General features: G+C 37.8%; 1 protein-coding gene across 7 annotated transcripts in view; it reads right to left on the reverse strand.

Moving 5' to 3' along the window:
- The window catches only part of CLEC16A (C-type lectin domain containing 16A), a 235,123-nt gene that overhangs the window by 48,821 nt on the left and 162,708 nt on the right, over positions 1 to 23,594 (reverse strand). For all 7 annotated transcript variants that reach the window (XM_043972793.1, XM_043972785.1, XM_043972809.1 and 4 more), the window contains exons 19-21: positions 10,603 to 10,754; positions 8,521 to 8,725; positions 5,775 to 5,942 (exon numbers count right to left, since the gene is read on the reverse strand). In XM_043972793.1, coding sequence (XP_043828728.1) covers positions 5,775 to 5,942; positions 8,521 to 8,725; positions 10,603 to 10,754 — 525 coding nt within the window. The remainder of the gene's footprint in view (positions 1 to 5,774; positions 5,943 to 8,520; positions 8,726 to 10,602; positions 10,755 to 23,594) is intronic.

The following is a 23,594-nucleotide window of genomic DNA, read 5'->3' on the forward strand; positions in this document are numbered from 1 at the left end:
ACACACACACACACACACACACACACACCAGCTCCAAACTATACATAAAAAGAGTTGTCATGGAATTTATGAGCCTTGGCTATGATCAGCATCTGGGTGAATTAAGTCATTAAGCCTTTAAGCTCATCAATTAGCTAAAATGAGTGACATTTAACACCAAGTATGCTGCCTGTCACTCTTTTAAAACAACTGTTAATGCTTTCAGTGAACACTAATTTAACAGAAATAGATGCTAAACATGGCTATTTTTATAGGAATTATATGGTTCTAGAAAGCTATGGCATTATATGCTCCTCAAGGTTATAATGTCCATCCTCCCCCACCCTCCAAGAAAGTACCCCAAACATACAAGCAATCCATTAGATACATCAGATAATTATTTCCACCCTTTCCCTTCCCCAAAATCAGTCAAATGCACATAAATATCTAATGAAACTTACAAATCAATCAACTAGCATTTAGTAAGTGCTTATTATGTACCAGAAACGGGTAGGCACAAGGAATTCAAAGACAAAAATGAAACAGTTTGCCCTCAAAGAACTTGTAGTCAGGTCAGAAAACATGTACATGTGTGTGTATGTATGTACATATACACATAGGCACACACAATGTCCCCAAAGTCATAGAGCAGTTTAATGCTTTAGTAGCTTAAATTTGGAACTATGCCTCAAAAGCTATTAAACTATATATCCTTTGATCCAGCAATACTGCTAATAGGTCTATGCCCCAAAGAGATCAAAGAAAGAGGAAAAGGATCCATATGTACAAAACTATCTATAGTAGCTCTTTTTGTGGTAGCAAAGAATTAGAAACTGAGAGGGAGTGTAATAATTAGAGAATAGCTGATGTGATGGAAAACTATTGTGCTATAAGAAAAAATGAATGGGATGCTTTTAGAGAAACTTGGGAAGATTTGTAAAAACTGATGCAAAGTGAAGGTAACAGGTAATGGACACAGTATAGACTGTGAGGGTGTGTGTGTGTACTCAAGAGTGAATTCCCTTGTATAACATATGCACACATTACATATAATGTATATATAATAAATGCAATGTACATATTTTAATATCTAAAATACATAGTAGATGTACATTTTATACAAACACACACATATATGAGGGAATTTATTTTGCTTGGCTATAAATGTCTGTAACAGGTTTTGTTTTTCTTTCTTTCCCAGGATGGGGTGGAAGGAGAAAAATGTGAATCTAGAAATATAATAAAAATTAATAACAAAAATGACAAAAAGCTTTAATAGCCTAAAGACTAGCTAAATACTAAGACTTTGGGGAAACCTGGTATAATAAATAGTCATTTTTGGGGGGATGGGGTAGAAGGAAACCAGAAGCAGGGGTAGGGGGGTGGGAGGTGGAGTGGTGGGGAATCAGGAACAGCTTCATGTAGAAAAAAGCACTCCAAGGGATTCTAAGAGGGGGTTGGGGTGGTAGTGCAAAATGGGGGGCAGCCAATGTTGGTAGGAGAATACATTGATATGGTTGGCATATTGCAACAGATGTTCTCAGTATAAACAGTCCTTGGTAAGCAAAGAATAAATTTAACTCTGTTTCCCAACTTCATTAAGAGAGAATAAAACTATCAAAGTAATTTACTTCTTGGGGGTTAATTAATTAATTAATCTAGTTAATCCCTTTTTTATATGAGATTGCAAACTTTAATGATTTGGGTTCCTTAGATACAGCTGTAAATGATGTCTAAACCGAGTCTGCAGTATAGGATTGTTATCATGAGCATTAAATGTGGGTGGGCTAAACTTCTAAATGCCTTTTTGACTTTCTCAAGAGTTTTAATTTAACCACCTCACGTATATTATCTTCAAATTCATACTAGTCTAACAGGATAAGAAAATAAAGTAAAATGTTTATATACAAGAACCTAGATGCTACATGACTAGTCAACTAACTCCCATCAAAAGTCTGGCTAAGCTGCTTCTCAAAAGAAATATAAAGGATGCATTTTAGTTAAGGAATGATACTTATCCCAGTAAGGAGGGTACAAAAATGATATGGGAATATAATTGTAATATGGAATGACTTTGTAATAACACTAACATATATTCAATGTCATCTTACTTGTAAATCATTCCCAAGAAGCAGCAAAAAAATATCCCAAGTAGCCATGTGGACTTTTCCTCATTAGTATGGAAAGGGGAATGAAGCAATTATATTCCTCTGAGGAAGTCTGAATGTGGAATGTCTACTAAGGAACAAATAACTGGTCGAAACAATTAAAATGCTGTATCAGCAGCAGATTTCAGCTAGAAAATCTATGTCTTGCTTTTTAATGCAAATTATCTACCCACCATCCAGTTGTTCTCTGGAGTTTCTACTCATGCTTCTGAAATAACATGAATTAAGTTTTGAGTAGTGAAATTAAAGCCTATTCAGCAAAACTCTTATTCCAGCACTAAGAACAGAGCCTGGAACACAGTAGGAACTTGTTGATACTTGTTGATACGGTGGGTCTTAAACTATTTAAAGCCAACAAGTTTATTACCATATCTTGCACTGACCCTCTCTTCTAATGACCTAAGATTATTACTTTTTTCCCCCCACACTTCTCTTGTTAATCACTATAGATCAAACAATGGTCAAATTTGGAATTTCTTGGCTCTCCTGGATGTTTCAACAAATGAAAAGAAAGATACTTATGAGCTGGCTCACATGCCCTTAATGGAATGCTATCATCACTGACTGTGATTTATCTTATTCAGCTTTTGTTATGCACACTCTTACTCAGGCTCAGTAATCCTACCCTGGTCTTTGGGTAATAGCCAACATCCTGAGCCAAGAGGTGTTTGCAAACCTGCACTTGTAAGAGGGGAGGTGATACTTTCCCTGTTGTGTGCAGCATTTCCTAGGAGGGTTGGGGAAGAGCTGACAAAAGAGAATGAAAATCAGAAAATCTGATCAACCCTCCCAAATGGCAAAATCTAATTGTTACGCTTCCTACCAAAACCCCTAATAAAGGAGGGGCTATAGTTGAAAACCTATGTATCCACTGAGGAGGAGAAGAGGAAGGGAGAAGTCTGCTGGTGGAGTCACCATTTGTACTGCTAGGGGCCTAGAGTGTTTTCTAAGTATTAGTTTCATTTTATCCTCACAACAATTCAGGGAGGTAGGTATTCTTCTTCTCATTTTAGAGATGAGAAAATTGAGGCAGAGAAGTGAAGTGACTTGCTCTGGATCACAAAGCTATGAAGTGTCTGGTCTCGTTGATTCCATGTCCAGTGCTTTGGGCACCATGGCACCCCCTAGCTGCTGGTAAGGCAGGCAAAAGAAAGCAGTAAGTTGGCTTGCTTCTCTCCATGGGTAGATGATCTCAACACTACTGAAAATCCAAGCAGGGAAAGAGAGATAACTAATACACTATTATAAAGCACTTTGCAAATGTGAAAAAAAGTACATTATCTAAATGAAAAAAAAATCACACACATTTTCCTTGAGCTAAAAGAAGTTCCAATGGATTAAAAATAATTTACAAAACTTTTTTGGCCTTTTCCTGCTTCCTGTGTCATGTTACATGCTAAGGGAAGCTAAACTTCCTAAGCCATGCTGTGCCAAACTATGTTAAACATATCTAGATAGGTAAGAATTCATTTTTATTTATTGTGCATCTCTCTAAAATTAATATTTTATTATTCCTTTTCAAAATAATACTCAGACTTCTGAATGGCGATAATGGGAAAAATTGATATCTCTATTTGATGCCTGAGAAATGGATAAAGTCATCAATGACAAGGCCATGGTATAGTCAATACTATATCCTCTTTACAACCAGCCTGACAAAGATACTAGGGGGTGAGGGTTGGGGACGGGGTTAGAAGGGATGGAGGAAGGATAATCTTGAAAAACCACACAGATAAAAATGTAAACTATCTTAAATCAAATAACAATTCAGAACAGATTTTGAAATTGTAATTGTAGGATATTCTAGGTTAAGTCCTAAATACATAAAGAAATTCACAGGACCATAGATTTACAGCTAAAAGGTACCATAGAGATCACCTACTCCAACCTCCTATTTTTCAAAAGAGGGAACTGAGACCCAAAGAGGTTAAAGAGGTCCAAGGTCACATAGGTAGTAAGGAGACCTTGGACTGTGAACCCAGTTTTAACTCTAAATCAAGTATTCTTTTCACTGTACCACATGTGTTCTCTAGTTCACTGTGCCTGGGTATTTGGATAGTTTTTAATGAAGTTTTATAATAAAGAGAAAAGTACTTTGTCTAGGAATCCAAGGTACTTATGGATTTATTTATTTATTTATTTATTTTGTGGGGCAATGAGGGTTAAGTGACTTGCCCAAGGTCACACAGCTAGTAATTGTTAAGTGTCTGGATTTGAACTTAGGTCCTTCTGAATCCAAGCCATTGCTTTATCCACTGTACCACCTAGCTGCCCCTCTTATGGATTTATTTTAAGTAAAAATGTTAAAATAGTAGGTCACAGAGCCCATTCTTCTATCACTGAAGCAATCTATGTTACTTTCTCAGGTTAAGCCTTCTAAAGGTGTGCATAATATACACCTACCCACTCACCACAGAACTTCAGAGCTAGCTGGCAGGGACCTCAAAGGTCTAACCCATACTTCTATTGTAATCTACAACTCTGAAAAGTGACAATTCAATCTTGATCTAGGAACTCCAATGAAGAATATTCCTTCATTGTAGGCCAGACCATTACACTTGGGAATAACTCTGTTACTAAGTTTTTCCTTGACTTAAGGTTAAAGTTGTCTCTCTATAATTTCCACCTACTACTCCCTGTTCTGCTCTCTAGGATACAGCAAAATAAGTTAAATCTCTGTATCACATCACAGCCTTCCACACTCTTGAAGACAAGTAGTCATGATCTCCTATGCCTCCCTTCCAATTGCCTCTTCTCTACCCTAAACATCCCCTAGCATATGCATTTTGGTGAAAGTGGGAAAAGATTTTCAGGGATGGAATGAAAGAAAAGCCACAACGTTGATAGTAGGCCATTTTTCTTAAGTATCACTTCTTCAGTGGGGTGAGAACACTGACCACACACACTATCTCTTTCTAGTCATCTTGCACTGGGACGGAAATTACTCTACCACAACTTTATTAGCACTAATTTAAGTATTTCCAAGAAATTTCCAAGAAATCTCTTGGTCTTAATTCTAAGAAGTTTTTCTACATACCCCAGAAATGCTCTGGAAAACTAAACTAAAAATAAGGCCAAGATTTATTTTTGTGCCTTTAGCTTAAGCTGGCATTGTACCTTCATAGCTTTTTGTAGAGAAAGAACAGTGCAAAGCCAGCTCCATTTTTGTTTAATTAATAAAGTATTTTATTTTTTTTCCGTTACATGTAAAGATAGTTCTCAACTTTTGTTTATACAGGCTTTCCAATTTCAGATTTTTCTCCCTCCCTCCCCTCCCTCCCCTCCCTCCCCCTCCCCTAGACAGCAGGTAATCTGATATAGGTTATATATATACACACACAATAACATTAATCCTATTTCTGCATTAGTCATGTTATAAGAGAAAAATCAGAGCAAGGATGAAAAACCTCAAAATAGAAAAAACAACAGCACCAAAAACAAAAGAAACAGTATGGTTCATTCGCCAGCTCCATTTTTAAGTTGAACAGCTTAATGAGGATGAAAATCTTCAGCCTACAGCTCTGGAGGGGAAAAGGTAAGGGGAATAAAGGAGGCTAGAGAAGAAGGTTCCATGCTTCAACAACAGGATGAACAGTAAGCTATGTATGAGTTCTAGGCTAGGCTTACCTGGTACCTTGTCAACAGATGCAAAAACAGAACGCTGCACAGTCGGATCGCTGCTGCCACGGCGAGATTGTTCATAGAATCGGAAAGGCAGGTGCTGGTTTGAAGTTGAAGCATTAAGTGCAAAGCCCATGACTTCTGTTGAAGGCTGGACTGGAAGGTCCAGGAGTGCTGGATTTAAATAACATGACATCTGATTAATAAAACCACAGATGTCAAAGATAAGATACTCTGTGTTGCTAAGTCAAAACCGTGAGGCCATAATACTAATATGTGATGACAGTGGAGGTAGAGTACCTAATAATCAAGGCACATTCTAGTCACTTTGATACGACACACATGCTCCCAATTCAGATAAAGTCTAATACAATACTTAACTCTTTTAAAAATAACAATAAGAATTCACATTTGATTAGTGCTTTCAAGTTTACAAACCACTTTCCTCACTAGAACTTTGCGAAATAGGTAGTGTAAGCATTATTAGCTCCATTTACAAAAGACAGAACTGAATGAAAACAAACACCCCTTGAAGCATAGAGAGATTAAATCAATTATCCAAGGTCACACAACTAATAAGGTGTGACTCTGACTCGAAAACTGGCTGACTTTCCACTATATGGTGCTACTGATGAATGACCCACTGGCCTGAGAATCTGGAGATCTAGGTGCTAGTCCAGTCTCTTCTTTTCATTTTCATTTTTTTTTGTTTTGTTTTTTTTTGGGGGGGGGGCGGGCAGGGCAATGAGGGTCACACAGCTAGTAAGTGTTAAGTGTCTGAGGCCGGATTTCAATTCATGTCTTCCTGAATCTAGGGCCGATGCTTTATCCACTGCATCACCTAGCTGCCCCCTAGTCCAGGCTCTTCTTGGACCCACTACTACCTCCTTTTCTTGACCTGTGAACATAAAATGCATTACTTCCTAAGGTTCAGGTACTTTTCCATTTCAATCCCCAAGGCATAGGCCACATATTCAGCTCTAAAATTATATATGCCGAAGTTGCTAATCTCCACTTCCATAAATAAATCTTACTATAAATCAAAGCTGTTAAAATTTTAAAAATCAATTTTTAAAATACCCCATGGTATAGATTCTAACAGCTACTTTATAGCATAATTTCCAATTTTATAATGAAATATTTTACTGTTGAGCCAGCTGTAAGACATTACTTTAAAGAGGAGAAAATTCTCCCCAAATAAATCTTAAACGAAAGGATTGAATGATTTAAGTAATTTCTTGCATTACAAAATGCTTCTGTAATGATTTTGTAAGCCAAGTTTTAGTTAAATGGAAAATAAGATGACAGAAGCACTCAACAGAGTAGAGGATTAATAAAATAAGTGAGGATGATAATGAACACTAGTAAATAACTAAATCCATGAATATGCATAAAACTAGACCCTAAAAAGTTTTTTTATTTTCAGGGAATTAATTTGAGAAAGTACTGGCAGGTAAGTTTAAAACATTCAAACAACTGTACTACAAAACTGATTTGTTCTTTAATTGAAAGATGATTGGACAACTGGAGAAAAACTGAGGTTAGAAGTCTACTTCAAAGACTTTTACCAAAATGTATACTGTGGTTACTAAACCAGAAATCACCTAATGTGATTAAACACACACACACACACACACACACACACACACACACACACACACACACACACACACACACAAAGGTATTTTCTTTATAGGATGTCAGAAATTAGCTTACTTCTCAAATTCTCTAAACCCGCCTACAATAGTATCTGATTCTACTCCTATAGAACTGAGTTAGCTAGCAACTTTCTGGGAGAGAGGGGAGTTAAGGAGGAGAATCAGGTCTGTGATTTTATTAAAAATTAGAAAAATCCTTTCTCCAAGACAGATATCTGTAGCCCATAGTCTTAAAAAGTTGCTTGGCTCTAGATGATGTACTTTAAGCAGTCAGCAAATGTCTCTTTGGTAAATAAAAAGAGGAAAAAAAGTCGCCTGGGACATTGAGAGAGGTCAAGTGACTTGTTCTGAGTCAGGAGAAATATGGTCCAATAGAATAAACACTGGGGTCTAGTGAGATGATGTGGGTTCAAATCCAGTTTCTGATGATTATCAGCTGAGTGATTTCGGGCTCAGTTTTCTGATCCATTAAAAGAGGGACTTTAGACTAGATGGTCTCTAAGGCCCTTTCAGATATTGATCTAAGGTCTTGTATGTCAGAGACAGAAATTGAACCTATGTCTTCCTGACTTTGAAACTAGCTCATTTGAGACCATTAAGCTACACTGCCTCATAACAGAGAACTTTATAAACAGAGAGAATATCCCCCAACTAAGAATTTCTTTCATTGTTAGTAGATCAGGGCAGATAAGTACCTGGACAAACTGGTTTTGATAAGAAGGCTATTTCCTCTATCCTATCCAGATGAAAAATAATTTTTAGCCAGTTTATATTTACAAATCAGTGTCCCAATTGCTCATCTTGGGGCTAAGCAGGAAGGAAGTGTCGGTTTCTCCTCCACATCTCAGGGAGATCATTGACAGTAACTGAAATTTATTGGAAATTCTGATTGTCACCCCTCTGTTCTCTAAATAAGCAGAATTTTAAAATTTACTACCAAATTGACTTTGTTGTTTTATTTTAAAAATACGGTATCTTCACTATAGCCTATCAGTAATTTCAATACATTCCAGTCTTTTGTTGTGTCAGGAGAGTGAAGTCATTCTATTACCAAAAGGAAACAAGAAAGATCTGCAGGTGATGAATCTACTCACCAGCTATACGCTGCATCTTCATACGCCGGGCCTGGATACGACCTTTTGCTAAGCGCTGTTTTGCTATAATACAGCGGATATGATCAGAAAATACAAATGTGGCTTGGAGAATGGGGAAAGGTTTAGAGTGGGGGCTAGAAGCAGGCTTGTGAATGATAATGTTCAGAGCTCTACTGTCTTCTTCTACTCCAGTTACCTGCATATCCTGTAGAAAAAAAGTAATCCAATTAAGTTCATAATATGTAGTATCTCAAAGGGCCCGAAGGCCTAATCAACTCTTAGGAAACAATTCTGAAAAATGTCAAATAGAATGCTTAGTCAACTGGTAAAAGACCAATTACCTTTCCAAGTCTTAGAAATGTGATACGTCTGGATACTATGTACAATCAATTGTAATAAAATAACTAAAAAATATCAGTTCTCCTTAAGAAGTTATAATACACAATACTGCATGATCTTTCTCACAAAATACTAGTTTCAAAATAGCATACCATATTATAGGGCTATTCTGTCTCCCCATTCCCATACCTCAATTAAAACAAGGACAAAGTCCTTTAAATGGGTCGACTGTCTGATGGAGCAAACAAGCCAGAGGAAATAAAGCAAGAGAGAAACCAAACTGAAAACAGGTTTCGTTTACTTTCCTAGTAAGCAAGAAGGTACCTTAGAGACCATCAAGTTCAAACCCAGGCAAAATAGGATTTTCTCTAGGTCACATCAATGGTAGAACAAAGATTAGAACACAGAGTTTCTGGGCTCTTTCTACGGCCTGGTGGTGCCTCATACCAGAAAACAAGACTCTCAGGTTGAGAGGTGGTGAGAAGTATACATTTTTACATAGTATTCTCCTCATATCTCTGTGAGATTGGTAATACAAATACTGTTATTATCATTAAACAGATGAGTTAAATGGAGGCCAAAGGACTTGACATCTCCAAGGTCACAAAGTTGGCAAGGCAAGAAACTGAACTTAAAGTTGAATCCTGATGTCAAAACAAGGGTCACTTCAATCCTCTGGAACAAGATTATGTCCAATGGGAGCTTGCTGATCTAAGCCAAAGGTCTTTCCAAAAAAAAAAAAAAGGCAGAATGGTGATATATCAGAAAACCTGATGATTCTGAAGGTGAGACAGGCAGGTAAGTCTGGTTATTAACCAACCATATCCCAATCAACAAATAAAAACCTGATATAATCTTTAACATGTGTAAAATGCTTGGAAAACCTTAAAGTGCTAGACAAATGTCAGCTAAATAGATATGTATATGATCTTTTAACAGAAAAACTGTTTGAAAGTTTCTTTAATACTGAGAAACCAGAGATAATGAACTCAAGTTCAAATCATGAATTATCACAGACTGTATCACACGTGTTCAAACACTTTGCAACCTATTATTAAGAATGATACATCAGGGGGTAGCTATGGTGCAGCGGATAAAGTACCAGCCCTGGATTCAGGAGGACCTGAGTTCAAATCCAGCTTCAGACACTTGACACTTACTAGCTGTGTGACTCTGGGCAAGTCATTTAACCCTCATTGCCCCAGGGGGAAAAAAAAAGAATGATGCATCAGAGGTGGCTATTTGTATGGTAAATGCTGTGGACTTGGGAAATCTTAAAAATGACCAAAAAGTCAGCTTAGAAGAACAAAGACAACAAAAAACTTGGAGCCTGTTCTAGTGTAAGATTTCTGCTGTTTTCAGGAGAAAAAAGATTTTGTTTGTAAGACTTAGGTTTGATATTGATCTTCAAATATCCGAAGTGCTATTATGTGTGTTCCAGAGCACAAGCCTACAATCAATGGGTAGGAGTTAAAAGGGGCCAGGTTTTGTTTGAAGTACAAGAACTGCCTTCTAAGTTATTAAGACTACAATGAGGTTCTATTTTAGTTTTTAGAATTTTATTTTTCCAAATTATATGTAAAAGACTAATTTTGACATCAGTTTTTTAAAAACTTTGTGTACCAGATTCTCTTCTTCCCTCCCTTCCTCCCCTATGAGGCATTTCCTTATTAGATCCCTCCTAACTCTGAGAGTCCCAAGATCACAAGCTACATGAGAGTATTTTCAGAACTGTTATCTTACCTGCAAGAGACCTGCAAACTTGACGACTCCCCACCCTAATCTTGCAACATCTGGCTCCACCAAACTCATTTGATAAATATCCACAGCTAGAAAGCGCTGAACAAGACCTCCATCTTTTGTAATCACTGTACAAGCAATTAAATCACTGTTATCTGAAAAGAATGAGACATGGAGATCAAAATTATATGATCTGTAATCAGTCCATTATACCCTGGATTATATAACACAACTCACATTTGAATGAAGACCTAGCTTTTTAGAACAGCTCTCTTTTTTAAGCATAATCTTTTTCTGGCAGAGAAACACAAATGAGAGAGAGAGGAGATATAAATATCTTTCTATCTGTCTGTCTTGTCTGACTGACTGATACGCGAACACTTTTAGTTAATTTAGGCTCCAAACATTTCTTTAATTTATCTTGTTTATCACAGATGGTGTTGAAATGTCTTTATTTATAGTATTATTGAGTTCATTGCAATGGTATCCTTCTGGGACAGTCTTTACAAAAGAAACACGAACAGGAAAGAAACTCAGCTTTCTTCCATTTCCATTGTCATAAAATGAGTCAATCTGAATGCTTTTATTGTGGGAAAACAAAGTCATACAATATCAGTTACTGTGGTATTTGCCTGTACTGGCCCCAACCCCCCCCCCCCCCCCGCAGCGATTTCTGAACACGGTTAAGTCTCTGAATGTTAGGCTTTGGAAGTTATTTAAAAAAACAACCACCAAAAAACAAAAACTCAAAAATCTGGTTGAAGAAGTACAGAGGCACAAATTCATATGAAAACAAAACAAAAAAAGAGTCACTACTTAAAAAAAATAGGAAGTTAACTCATTGATGGACTTTTCTCTTTTTGGAACTCTTGAGGCTACAATTTGCATTTGATAAAGAACTAAATCATTCAATCATACTTCTCTATGGTTTAAAAATGGGATAATGACCTGACTGGGAACTCAAGGAAGTACTGGCTTTACGTTATAGAACCCAAACCATTTTATGGTTTATTTCAATATGACCTGTCAATAATTTGATGTCACTCAGTTATTAACAACCCTCCTTCCCTGATATTTATCTTTAAAACTGGATTATCTGAAGTGTGCATGCTATTCTTCATTTATATTGCTCTGTCCAGAAGGGACATGAGCAAAATTAATGCATTAAATAGGTTGGCAACAAAATATATGAAATGTTACTTCTATCAAAAATTCTGAGTTAATAAAAAAGAATCACACACGAATAGTTCAATAACAAATATGAAAAGAGATAACAGGCATAAATAGTGTCTGATAGAAGAAAAAACTATTTAGAGGTATGATAATAAACTACTCTGCTATACTTTCTTGAATATTCACAGGAACAAAAATAGCATTTCATTTTAAATGGTAAGGCAAAGTTTGATTTCAAATGTGTAAATTTGCAGCAGCATTCCAAACATTTTGTCAGTAGTTAAAAAATAAATCAAAATCTAAAGAAATTATTTTGGATGGGTCAATAGGCTTTTGTGTCTTCAGAATGCCATGCAGTGTTAAGAGAAAAAAGGGTGAAAATAGATGGAGAAAAAGGAGAGTGAGGTACCACTGAACTGAAGCTGTTATTTCAGATAGGAAAAAAGAGCAGCACAATTTTCATCCAGGTTCTAAGAATGTACATGTAGTTTTACCAAGTAAGGGGGCTCTCGGTGTCCCTTTACCTACTAGTAACTGGTTGGCAGCCTTACACTTAGTAACCACCCTGGTCCAAAGCCACAACCCAAAACACACACCCACACCCACACATATGATGTCCAGATAAAATGCAGTTCAATTTATAATAATAATGCTACATTTTAAATTATACCTTAATAAAATATGGATGCCAGTATTATACTTCCAAATCTTGGCATTTGTATCTTCAAATACATTTAAGATTTATGCCTACTACAGTCTCTACAGCCCCGTTGAATTAAAAGTTCTTTGAAATAAAATATCTAAGGGCATATGTACATTTCTTGAACACAGATGCATGCCGTTTAAATCTGTAATACTGAATGTAAATATTCTATTACAACTACAAAGGCTTTCAGACATATGTTGTTAATCAGAAGTCAGAAAGTAAATAGCAGTACATCAAATCCTTAGTACTAAGCAAGATTCATTTTGAATTCCCAATACTTTACAACTCAAAATAAAGCCTGACAACTAATGTGAGGCCATGATTATTTCTATAAGCATAAAGAGAGATCATTCATTTTCTTTGGGAAATAGTACAGTAACATTTCTATAAAAATATTTCCATTCCAACTCCTGTTTTTAATAAACACTAGCCAACAAAAAGGAAGCAAAAATGATCAATTTTTTAAATGACATGATGAACCATTAGAGAACCATTGATAGCCAACTAAAAAGTTAATTGAAATAATAACTTTAATAAAGGAATAGGATATGAAATAAAATAACAAAAATCATCAGCCTTTGTTTATATTACAAACAAAACTTAGCAAGAAGAAATAAAGAAATTCTAGTCAAAGTTAACTACACAAGCTGGGAGTCCAGCTACCAAGATACACATAGGGATTATATAGTTGTCCTTGTTCTTGAAGAGGACCAAAATGTCATCACTATGTTAGAATAAAGTTATCATGTGTCCAACTGTGGCTGACCAGACCAATACAATCTCAGAATGCTCTACCACAGGTAAGGCACAAATAATCCATGGGAACATTTATGTTGTATTCTTTAAATTTGTGCATCTCACATTTCTTTTGAGCTACTTCGATTCTATTTTGCTTGTAGAGCACAGCACTTTCTCTGATGAGGGCATGCCACCCTGGGTAGTCCTGTGCCAGTGTTTCCCATGTCATGCAACGAATTCCAAAGTTCTTAAGAGAGACCTTGAGAATGTCCTTATCTCACTTCTTCTGACCACCATGTGAGCACTTGCCTTTTGTGAGTTCTCCATAAAATAGCCTTTCAGGCAAGTATACACTTGGCATCTGAAAAATGTGGCCAGCCTGTTGGAGTTGTGCTCTTTGAAGAAGAGCTTGATTTCTTGGCAGTTTAGCTCAAGAGAAGACCTCAGCATCTGTTATCTTGTGCTGCCAGGTGATCTTCGAAATCTTCCTAAGGCAATTCAAATGGTAGTGATTCAATTTCCTGGCACGGTGCTGCCATACTGTTCAGGTTTCACAGGTATCCAACAATGATGTCAGCACAACGGCTCTGTAGATCTTCAGTTCTGTAGTCTGTCTAATACCTCTTCTCTCCCACACTTTCCTACAGAGCCTCCTAAATGCTGAACTAGCTCTGGCAATGCATGCATGAACCTCATCATCGGTATATACATCCTTGGAAAGTATACTGCCAAGGTAAGTGAACTAATCCATAGTATTCAAAACTTCTCCATTTGCTGTAACTGATGGTTCCATTTATGGATGGTGTGGTGCTGACTGATGGAGCACCTGTGTTTTCCTGTGTAGACTATATTCAGGGAAGAAGTAGTACCTCTGGTGTGAAGGCTGCCAAGCCCTTTTCAGGGCTGCTTTTCACCTTTTGTGTCTACCTGATCCACCTCTCACCTGTGGCTCCAAGAAGTTGTAGCATGCAAAGTGGCCACACCCTGGTAAACCATTTTGGAAGATGGGTTAAACCAGGTTAAGGATAACCAAAGGGTCTCAAACCTGTGGGTAAGTTTGAGGGCTGTCTACCCCAAGCATATTAAGACTTCTGCTAGAAGGGGCAGATAAGAAGAATTTGTTCCAATGGCCATGAAGGCAGCTGAAGCAGGTACTGTGGAGCACGTATCTGAGGCTGGATTTGAACTCAAGTCCTCCTGAATCCAAGGCCTGTGCTTTATCCACTGTGCCACCTTAGCTGCCCCAGTACTATCTAAAATTAACTTATAGTTGCAGTGCTACATCAGGCTACCAAATAACTTTATTGAACTAGAAAAATAACAAATTCATCTAGAGGAACAAAAAGTCAAGTATTTAAAAGAAAATAATGAAAATAAGAAGAAAAAGGGACCTAGCTGTACTAGATTTCAAATGAAATTATAAAGCAGCAAACATCAAAACTATTTGGTACTGGTTAAAAACCAGAAAAGGTGATTAATGGCAAGGGAAGGGAATATGCATTTATATAGTACCCACCTAAACACTATTCTAAGCTCTTTTTAAAAAAAAAAAGAAATATTATTTCATCTGATCTTCACAATAATCCTGCAAAGTAGAGACTATTATCATCATCCCCATTTTACAGCTGAGGAAACTAAGGCAAACAAGGTAAGTGATTTGCCCAGGGTCATATAACTTACTAGTAGGAGTCTGAGTTAGAAACCAAATTTAGATCTTCTTCACTCCATCTCCATTATTCTATCCATTGTGCTACCAGCAGCCAATGGAATAGATTAGGTGCACCAGATCCAAGATCAATCAATGAACATAGCAGCATAATGTTCAATAATCCCAATGATTCCAATTACTGAGATAAGGATAATTTACTAATTCACAAAAAATTCTGGGAAAGCTGAGAAGCAGCCTCGGAGAAATGAGGTTTATACCTACAATATATAGCACAATGAGCTCCAAATAAATACAAGTCCTAGATATAAAAGGGCACATCAGAAACATAGATTAGCAGGAAAGCTTTCAGAACTAGGGATAAGGGAAGATTACTAGCCAATTAAGAGATAGAGAGGGGTTGATGGTTACATGGTTATCTCACAGAAAATAAAAGATTACATAAAATTGAAAATTTGTTTGCACAAACAAAATCAGTAGACTTAAAATTGGAAGGGACACAGTCAAATGGGGGAAAATATTTGTAGGAAATTTCTCAGATGAAGGTTTGATATTCAAGATATGTAGAGAATTGATACGAATATGTGAGAAGAAGAGCCATTCCCTAATAGATACTTGGTCAAAAGACAGTCTTGGTCCAGCACAGAAAAAAAGCTCAAGGGAAGAAGAAAGAAAAGCTATCAAACATATGAAAACTGCTCTAAATCACTAATAATAAGAAAAATTAATATTAAACAACCCTAAGGTTCTACCTTACACTTATAAAATTAGCATAGATGACAAAAAAAGAAAATGACAGTTTTTAAAGGGGATTTGGAAGGACAGGCATAATAATACACTACTGCTGAAGTTGAGAAGTATGTCAACTATTCTTGAAAACAATTTAGAACTCTACCCAAAAAGTCACTAAAATGTGTATCCCCAGTGAGACTACTTTACACACACACAGAAAAAAGATCAAAGAAAGAAAGGATCTATATGTACAACATAGTTATAAAAACACTTTTGGCTGTAGCAAAGAATTAGAAACAAATTGTGTGCTTATCAGATTAAAGAAAGGCTAAACAAACTGTGGTATGTGAATATAATAGAATTATTATGGTAAAGAATTGTTATTTGAGGTTTTTATGCCTCGGGTATTCACTGGCCTGGGGCTCCGCAAACTGCATGGTGCTCCACCCACTGGTTGTAGCTGTTGCCATGGCGCTGGTACCTCACATCATCACCACTTGCAGAAGCCTACATGGACCTGGCAAAATTATAATGATTGGAAGCCTAGTGAGGGCAGTCATGTGACTGTCAGAGCAGCCATCCAATTGGCTGGGGGCTGTGTGGAGTGTGTGGGGAGGAAGGAAGTTTTGTTTTTTTTTTTCCTGGCATTCTGGCTGGAAGCTGGAAGACAACAGAAGCTCTGCTGTGTATTCTCAGCTGATTCCTGGGCAGTGGTATTTTTCAAGTTGTATAATTTCCCTTTCCCCATTTTATTTCCTTTCCCTTGATCCTACTGATCCTGTTTGTGTTTTTTGTTTTTAAAGTTCGTTCTTGTTAAAATAAATCCTGGGGCAGCTAGGTGGCGCAGTGGATAGAGCACCGGCCCTGGAGTCAGGAGTACCTGAGTTCAAATCCGGCCTCAGACACTTAACACTTACTAGCTGTGTGACCCTGGGCAAGTCACTTAACCCCAATTGCCTCACTAAAAATAAATAAATAAATAAATAAATGACTGAATGAATGAATAAATAAATAAATCCTGTTCTGTTTTGAGGGAGGCTGCCGGTCTCCTTCCTTGCCCCCACTATTGCGGTGAGCCGCTTAGCTAACACTCCCCAATTAAAAATTGGTCCCCAGAGTTTTTGGTGAGTCAACCAGGAATCGATTAACCTAGTGAATTTCTTTAATCCACCCCTCCTCCCCCTTATTTGGCCATGAGCCAACTAACCTGGGGGACCTTCTTGCCCCATCCCCACAGCCCCCTAAGGCAATCTCCCTTGCTCTTAAAAAACCTTAGCGTTTATCTTGAGGGTCAGAGAACAGCCGGTTCATTTTGAACTGCACCATGATTGAGTATTTGGCTCCCGCTTGTATATTCTTATTGGCATATTTTGGGACAGCATATTGTCCTGATTTAAACTATTGGCCTGCTTAATACTTATTCATGGAATTGCTGGTTTCCTCACAAACACAGTAAAAAATCTTTGGAACAATGGTATGGAAGAGTTTATCCCTCCCACTGAGCACATATATAATATTACTGTAAGCATTACAACTAAATTCGAAATTTACTATACTACTATAATTATAGCTCAAATGGCTATAAATTTTATTCTCGTTATTGTCATTATTGCAATGTGGTATTTTTTCCAAAAAAGCTGTAAAGAGAGGAAGGGATCATAGTAGACCACGTGTTCAGAGGGATACCAGTATAGGTCCCTCTATTGGAGATGACCTGATCAACAGAAACTGCTCCCCATACAGGATGTTACAGTCCACAGAGGAGCACAGCGTAAAATATATAGCCCATTCAGTCCAAAGGATCTGAGTGAATGGAAGAAACTTATACCTAGGTTTGATCAGAATCTGAAGTCAGTAATTTCACAGTTAAGGTCTATATTTAATACATATCAACCCACTTGGGCTGATGTCACTTGTCTTATGGAAATTATACTACCCCCAAGTGAAATTGCAGATATTGTCACAGCAGGAAATTCCTTGGTGGCCTCTGGGGAAGTGTTAACAGAGTGGCCGCTCCAGGAGCCAAACTGTGATTATAATGATCCACAGCAATTCCAAGAAATGCTAGGGAAACGCTACTGAAAGGAATGGAATCCTGTTCTAAGAAATCTGACAACTGGCAAAAACTTTTTTTTTTTGTGGGGCAATGGGGCTTAAGTGACTTGCCCAAGTATCAAGTGTCTGAGGCCGGATCTGAACTCAGGTACTCCTGAATCCAGGGCCGGTGCTTTATCCACTGCGCCACCTAGCCGCCCCCAAAAACTTTTAAAACTCGCTCAGGAGCCTAATGAACAACCAAATAGATTTTATGATAGACTTTGTGAAGCTGCTAGGCAATTTACAAGACTGGACCCACTAGACTCAAAAGACTCCTATATTGTATGTAATACACTTGTATATCAATCATTACCAGAAATCCATAAATTCTTTATGACAGTGTCCAGGCTGGAAAGATATGGCTATAGACAGGCTTAAAGAAATTGCCACTTATATCTTTGAGGTGAATGAAGACAATATGGCTAAGCAAAGCATTCTGGCACCCGCACTTTCAGGTCAGGCCAAAACCCCTAAGGTGTGTCAGTACTGTGAAAAACAAGGACACTCATTGAGAGAATGTAGAATTAGAAAGCAAGAACTCAGGAGGGCAGTAACTGAGGGTCTGGAATATTTTTTCAGGAGAAACCAGAATAATTATAGAAATTTTTATCAGAAAGGAAACAACCAAGATAATTACAGACCTTATTACAACCGGAATCAGTATAATCATAGACCCTATCAGGGAGGTACAGAAAGACAGAATCAGAATTGGGGTAACTCTAGAATCCCTCAGAGGGAGACACAGGACTGACAGTGTCCAGTGAAGGAGTGGAAAATAAATACAGAAATCTTTACTTTTCCAGATCCTGAATTTTTGAACCCTCTTGTACCAATCCATTCACCTCCCCAGAGTAACGAACCCCATGTGACCCTCAAAGTTGGGGACACGTATTATGATTGTCTGTTAGATACAGGAGCCTCTAAATCAGTCTTAGTGCGTAAACCAGACCCTGGATGCAATCCTATTGGATCTTTAAATGTGGTAGGAGTCTCAGATAAGGCCCAAAGAGTGGCAGAATTAACCCCTTGCATGGTATCTATGGGGCCTTTAACTGTAGAACATTCATTTTTACTTATGCCCGATGCCCCTGTAAATTTGTTAGGTCATGATCTCCTTTGTAAACTTAGAGCAACCATTTCTTGTGCTCTAGGTGGGGCTATCTCTCTGCGGTTGCCAGAGGATACTGTTCATTTATTACCAATTTTGATTGCAGATGCTCAAGGAGCAGTAGGGGATACATCCAAAATCCCCTCTGACATTCCCGAGTCCTATGGGCCTCATCCTCTACTGAAGTGGGGCTCCTTAAATCTGCTATGCCTGTTACTATTACTCCAGATATGCCTTCGGTGTATGCCATGCTGTATGCATGCTTTGGTTACAGAGGGGCTTTCTAACATCCTCTGGCAAAGCTATTGCTAACAGAGACCTTATCAAGGACCTCCTATCTGCCCTGAAACTTCCCTCTGCTCTAGCAATTGTACATTGCCCTGCCCACACAGGGAATAGTGATCCTGTTTCAAAGGGGAATGCATGAGCTGATTCAGAAGCTAAGCTCGCTGCTTTAGAAGCCCCTAAACATGTATTTAACCTCTCACCTTCTGAGGATGTTTCTCTCCACCTAACTTATGATGATTCTGAAGTAGAAAGGTGGAAAAAGAGATTCAAGGCTGAACAGATCAATGGAGTCTGGATGTCTTCGGAGGGAAAACCACTTCTCCCCCGGAAATTCTATCACCAGGTATGCCTCTCTCTATTCACAGGAAAGGCCATTTTGGCACACAAGGCATTGTGGACTCAGTTAGAAGGACCTGGTTAGCACCAGGTATAACTAACATAGCATGTCGAATCTGCTCGGGCTGCTCCACATGTCAATCTTACAATCAACATGCCTTCCGTGCTAAAGCATATGGAGGGCGCCCTTTGGCATATATACCTTTTGAACATCTACAAATTGACTTTATTTCTTTGCCCAAAGCAGGACAATATAAATTTTGCCTTGTTATTGTTAACCAGCTCACTCGATGGGTGGAAGCTTTTCCTGCCCCACGAGCAACTGCTGGCTTTGTGGCCAAAGCTCTCCTTAAAGAGATTGTTCCCCACTTTAGGCGACCAGAATTCATTGAGTCTGATAGAGGTACACATTTTACAGATTCAATTCTCTCCCAGATTTATTCTTTCTTGGGAGTAACTCCTAGATTTCATACTCCTTTACCACCCTCAAAGCTCAGGCCAAGTTGAATGTATGAATAAAGAGCTTAAGAGCATGATTGGAAAATTACGTACTGAAACCCATTTGAAATGGCCTGATGTTCTACCCTTGGCATTATTCTATCTGCGTAGTAGACCAAGAGGAGAACTCCACATATCTCCTTATGAGATGCTTTTTGGTCACCCTCCTATCCAAGCTAAAACTTTCTCCCCAGTCTATACATCACTGATGGGAGGTGATACTTCTGTTGCTTCCTATATACAGGAACTACAAACTAGGCTACGTGAACTCCATGAAGCAGGAGTTGCTGTACAAGCTGGTCCTTTAGATTTTTCCTTGCATGATTTAAGTCCTGGAGACAATGTATATATTAATTTTCAGCGGACCAGTGGGACCCAGCCCGCTTGGGAGGGACCTTTTCAGGTATTATTGACAACTCCTACTACTATTAAAATTGGAGAAAAAGAATCTTGGATTCATTGTTCCCATGTGAAGCCCGCACCATTTGTGGGTAAAGTAATTTCAGATAAAACTCAACCAGCTGCTAAAGAGCAAAGAAACTGAAAGGAGCCCAGGGGTAGTAGATAGTTCCAATTTGCAAGCATTATCACTCAATTGCAAACCCTGGGACTCAAACTCCATAAGGTATCAGGAGATGGAAATTGTCTTTTCAGAGCCCTCGGAGACCAGTTAGAAGGTCATTCAAGAAACCATCTCAAACACAGACAAGAAACTGCTAATTATATGCTCAGTCATACAGAAGACTTTGGGTCTTTTATAGAAATAGATATTCCCTTTGAAGTATATGTTGCTGATTTGAAAAAAGCTGGTACTTGTGCTGGGAATGACGCCATTGTAGCCTTTGCCAAACATAACCAACTCAATGTAATCATTCACCAGTTGAATGAACCTCTATGGCAAATTTGTGGCACAGAAAAAGCTGATGCTAAAGAACTCCGTTTTTTCTACCATAATGGTCATTATGACAGCATTAGAAGAATCAATGATGATTCAGAAACCCCTGCCACTTTGTCGTGGAGAGAATTGGGGAACCAGTTTAAAAAATGTGGTATACCCCAAATTCTAGCAGTATAAGCTCTTACCTTAAACAAGCTTTTCCTCCTACAGGTGAAGAACTTCTCCACCAAGAGCACATGGCTCTGTCTTCTAGAAAGGGTTACTGAACCTTATTGCCTGATTTATAAGACAATTAATGAACATAATGGGTCTCGCAGATGTTTTATTTCCTTTTGATAAATTGTTTATCATTTCAAGTATCTGTTATTGTCATTATATTAGATGGTTTACTTGCTTAAGGAAGATTTTGTAATAATGTTTAATAATATCTGCCATTTACATTCATTTATCATTTGTATGTCATTGTGACTATGTATACTCTGGGTATAGTTTGGGATTTTATTTATATATATAAATATATATATATATATATTTCAAGTATATCCTAAGTTATGCAGTGTAGCATGCATTTTTACCATCATATTGTCTTTGGTGAAATTAATATGAGATTTATGATTTATGGAAACTTACTATTTCAGAGACTAATTGCTCTTACAGTGAGTTTAATGGAGATGGTTCACCTCCACGTTGCAGGCCCTGGAGAGAATATATGTACAACAGAAGAAGAGACAGGTATGTGTAAGATACCCTGATGGAGGCTGAAAGAACAACCAAATACATTCAGGAAGTCGACAGTTTGCTTCTGAGAGCAGCTATGTAGAGCACAATTGCTGGACATAGTCCAGTTTCTTCCTTTCTCACTCCAAAAATGGCCTGATGTCATGTTAGCCTTAACACATGCACCTGGTTTAACTTAACTTGGCTTCTTCACTCAGTCTGGTGTCATGGTCAGAATCCATCCACCTGAGGCCTAGCACAATTATTAGATATCAATGCACCACGAGAGGTAGTATGGTAACCTTTCCATAACATTTTCAGGTGTCATCATGGACACATAACTAAATTTGGCCTTGATCCAGACATATAGTGATAAAAAGTGTTAGTAACTGTCTCAATTTTGTATTGTGTATGGATATGAGTATCCTCCAAAGGCGTGGGTGAGGGGGGACTCCAATATGCTGTATATATATCAAGTTTAAACTTGTTTTGTATATTTTGAAGAACTTTCATTGTTTAATTTGGATATTTTTGGACAATGCTATGCTAAAGATTAATGAAAACCCAGCAGTTCCAGAGACAGCCAGAATCCAGACCAGAGTCCAGTTCCTCAACCCTCATTTGAAGGCAAAATTTTAAGGACTTTAAATGGACATTTTTGTTTTTCCTTCTGTTCCTATATACATCATCTGTAATATGTATTTTCCCTTTCCTATATTGTTATTAGTGTATTGTTTGTTAGCATTGGTTATGATATTCTGTTATTTTAAAAAATTTATTTATTGTTTATTATTTATTGTTTCATCAAGGAAACACCCCGTGTTTCTTGACAAAACAAAGCAGGGAATGTAAAGAATTAATTGTTATTTGAGGTTTTTATGCCTTGGTGTGCACTGGCCTGGGGCTCCACAAACCACACGGTGCTCCACCCACTGGTTGTAGCCGTTGCCATGGCACTGGCACCTCACGTCATCACCACTTGCCGATGCCTACATGGGCCGAGCAAAATTATACTGATTGGAAGCCTAGTGAGGGCAGTCATGTGACTGTCAGAGCAGCCATCCAATTGGCTGGGGGCTGTGTGGAGTGTGTGGGGAGGAAGGAAGTTTTTTTTTTTTCCCCCCTGGGATTCTGGTGACAGGAGCTCTGCTGTGTATTCTCAGCTGATTCCTGGGCAGTGGTATTTTTCAAGTTGTATAATTTCCCTTTCCCCATTTTATTTCCTTTCCCTTGAACCTACTGATCCTGTTTGTGGTTTTTTTTTAAAGTTCATTCTTGTTAAAATAAATCCTGTTCTGTTTTGAGGGAGGCTGCCAGTCTCCTTCCTTGCCCCAATATTGTGGTGAGCTGCTTAGCTAGCACTCCCCAATTAAAAATTGGTCCCCACAGTTTCTATATGAAACGACAAAAGAGTTAAAGTCAGATGGAGAGTGAAGTGAGCAGAACTAGTGGAGGAATATATACAATGACCACATTGTAGAGAATGTGAATTTAAAAAGCACAATCAATGGAAGGACCAATCATGACTCAAGAAGGCTGATGATGATGCTTTCTGCTTCTTGCAGACAGATTATGGTCTAGAGGTTTAGAAAAAGATATACATTTTTAGATATTGTCTATGTGTGGATTTATTTTGCATGATATAAGAGAGAGCTTTTAATTTTGGGGGGAGGAGGAGGGAGTAGAGAATAGTGAGAGATATTAAAATGATAAAAGAGTAACAATGACTCACTAAAAAACAGAAAAGAGCAGACAGAAGTTCAGAAGTACCTATGGACAAACAAGACAATGTTAAACTTTTGTGTTAAATTTGAAATATATCAAGAAATCCAAGTTTTAAGTAATGGAGTCATATTTTCATATGTAGTCTTTTTCTATTGTTGGGTTGAGTGTGTGTGTGTGTGTGTGTGTGTGTGTGTATGTAAATGTTCATGTTTCTTGATGCTTGTTAAATTCATAATACCAAAAAGGGGAATTTTAAAAATTCATACTCACTAGAGATTTGTACATTATAACATATTTTAATGACTAAGAAAAA

The sequence above is a fragment of the Dromiciops gliroides genome, chromosome 1, assembly GCF_019393635.1.
Source record: "Dromiciops gliroides isolate mDroGli1 chromosome 1, mDroGli1.pri, whole genome shotgun sequence".
Lineage (NCBI taxonomy): Eukaryota > Metazoa > Chordata > Mammalia > Microbiotheria > Microbiotheriidae > Dromiciops > Dromiciops gliroides.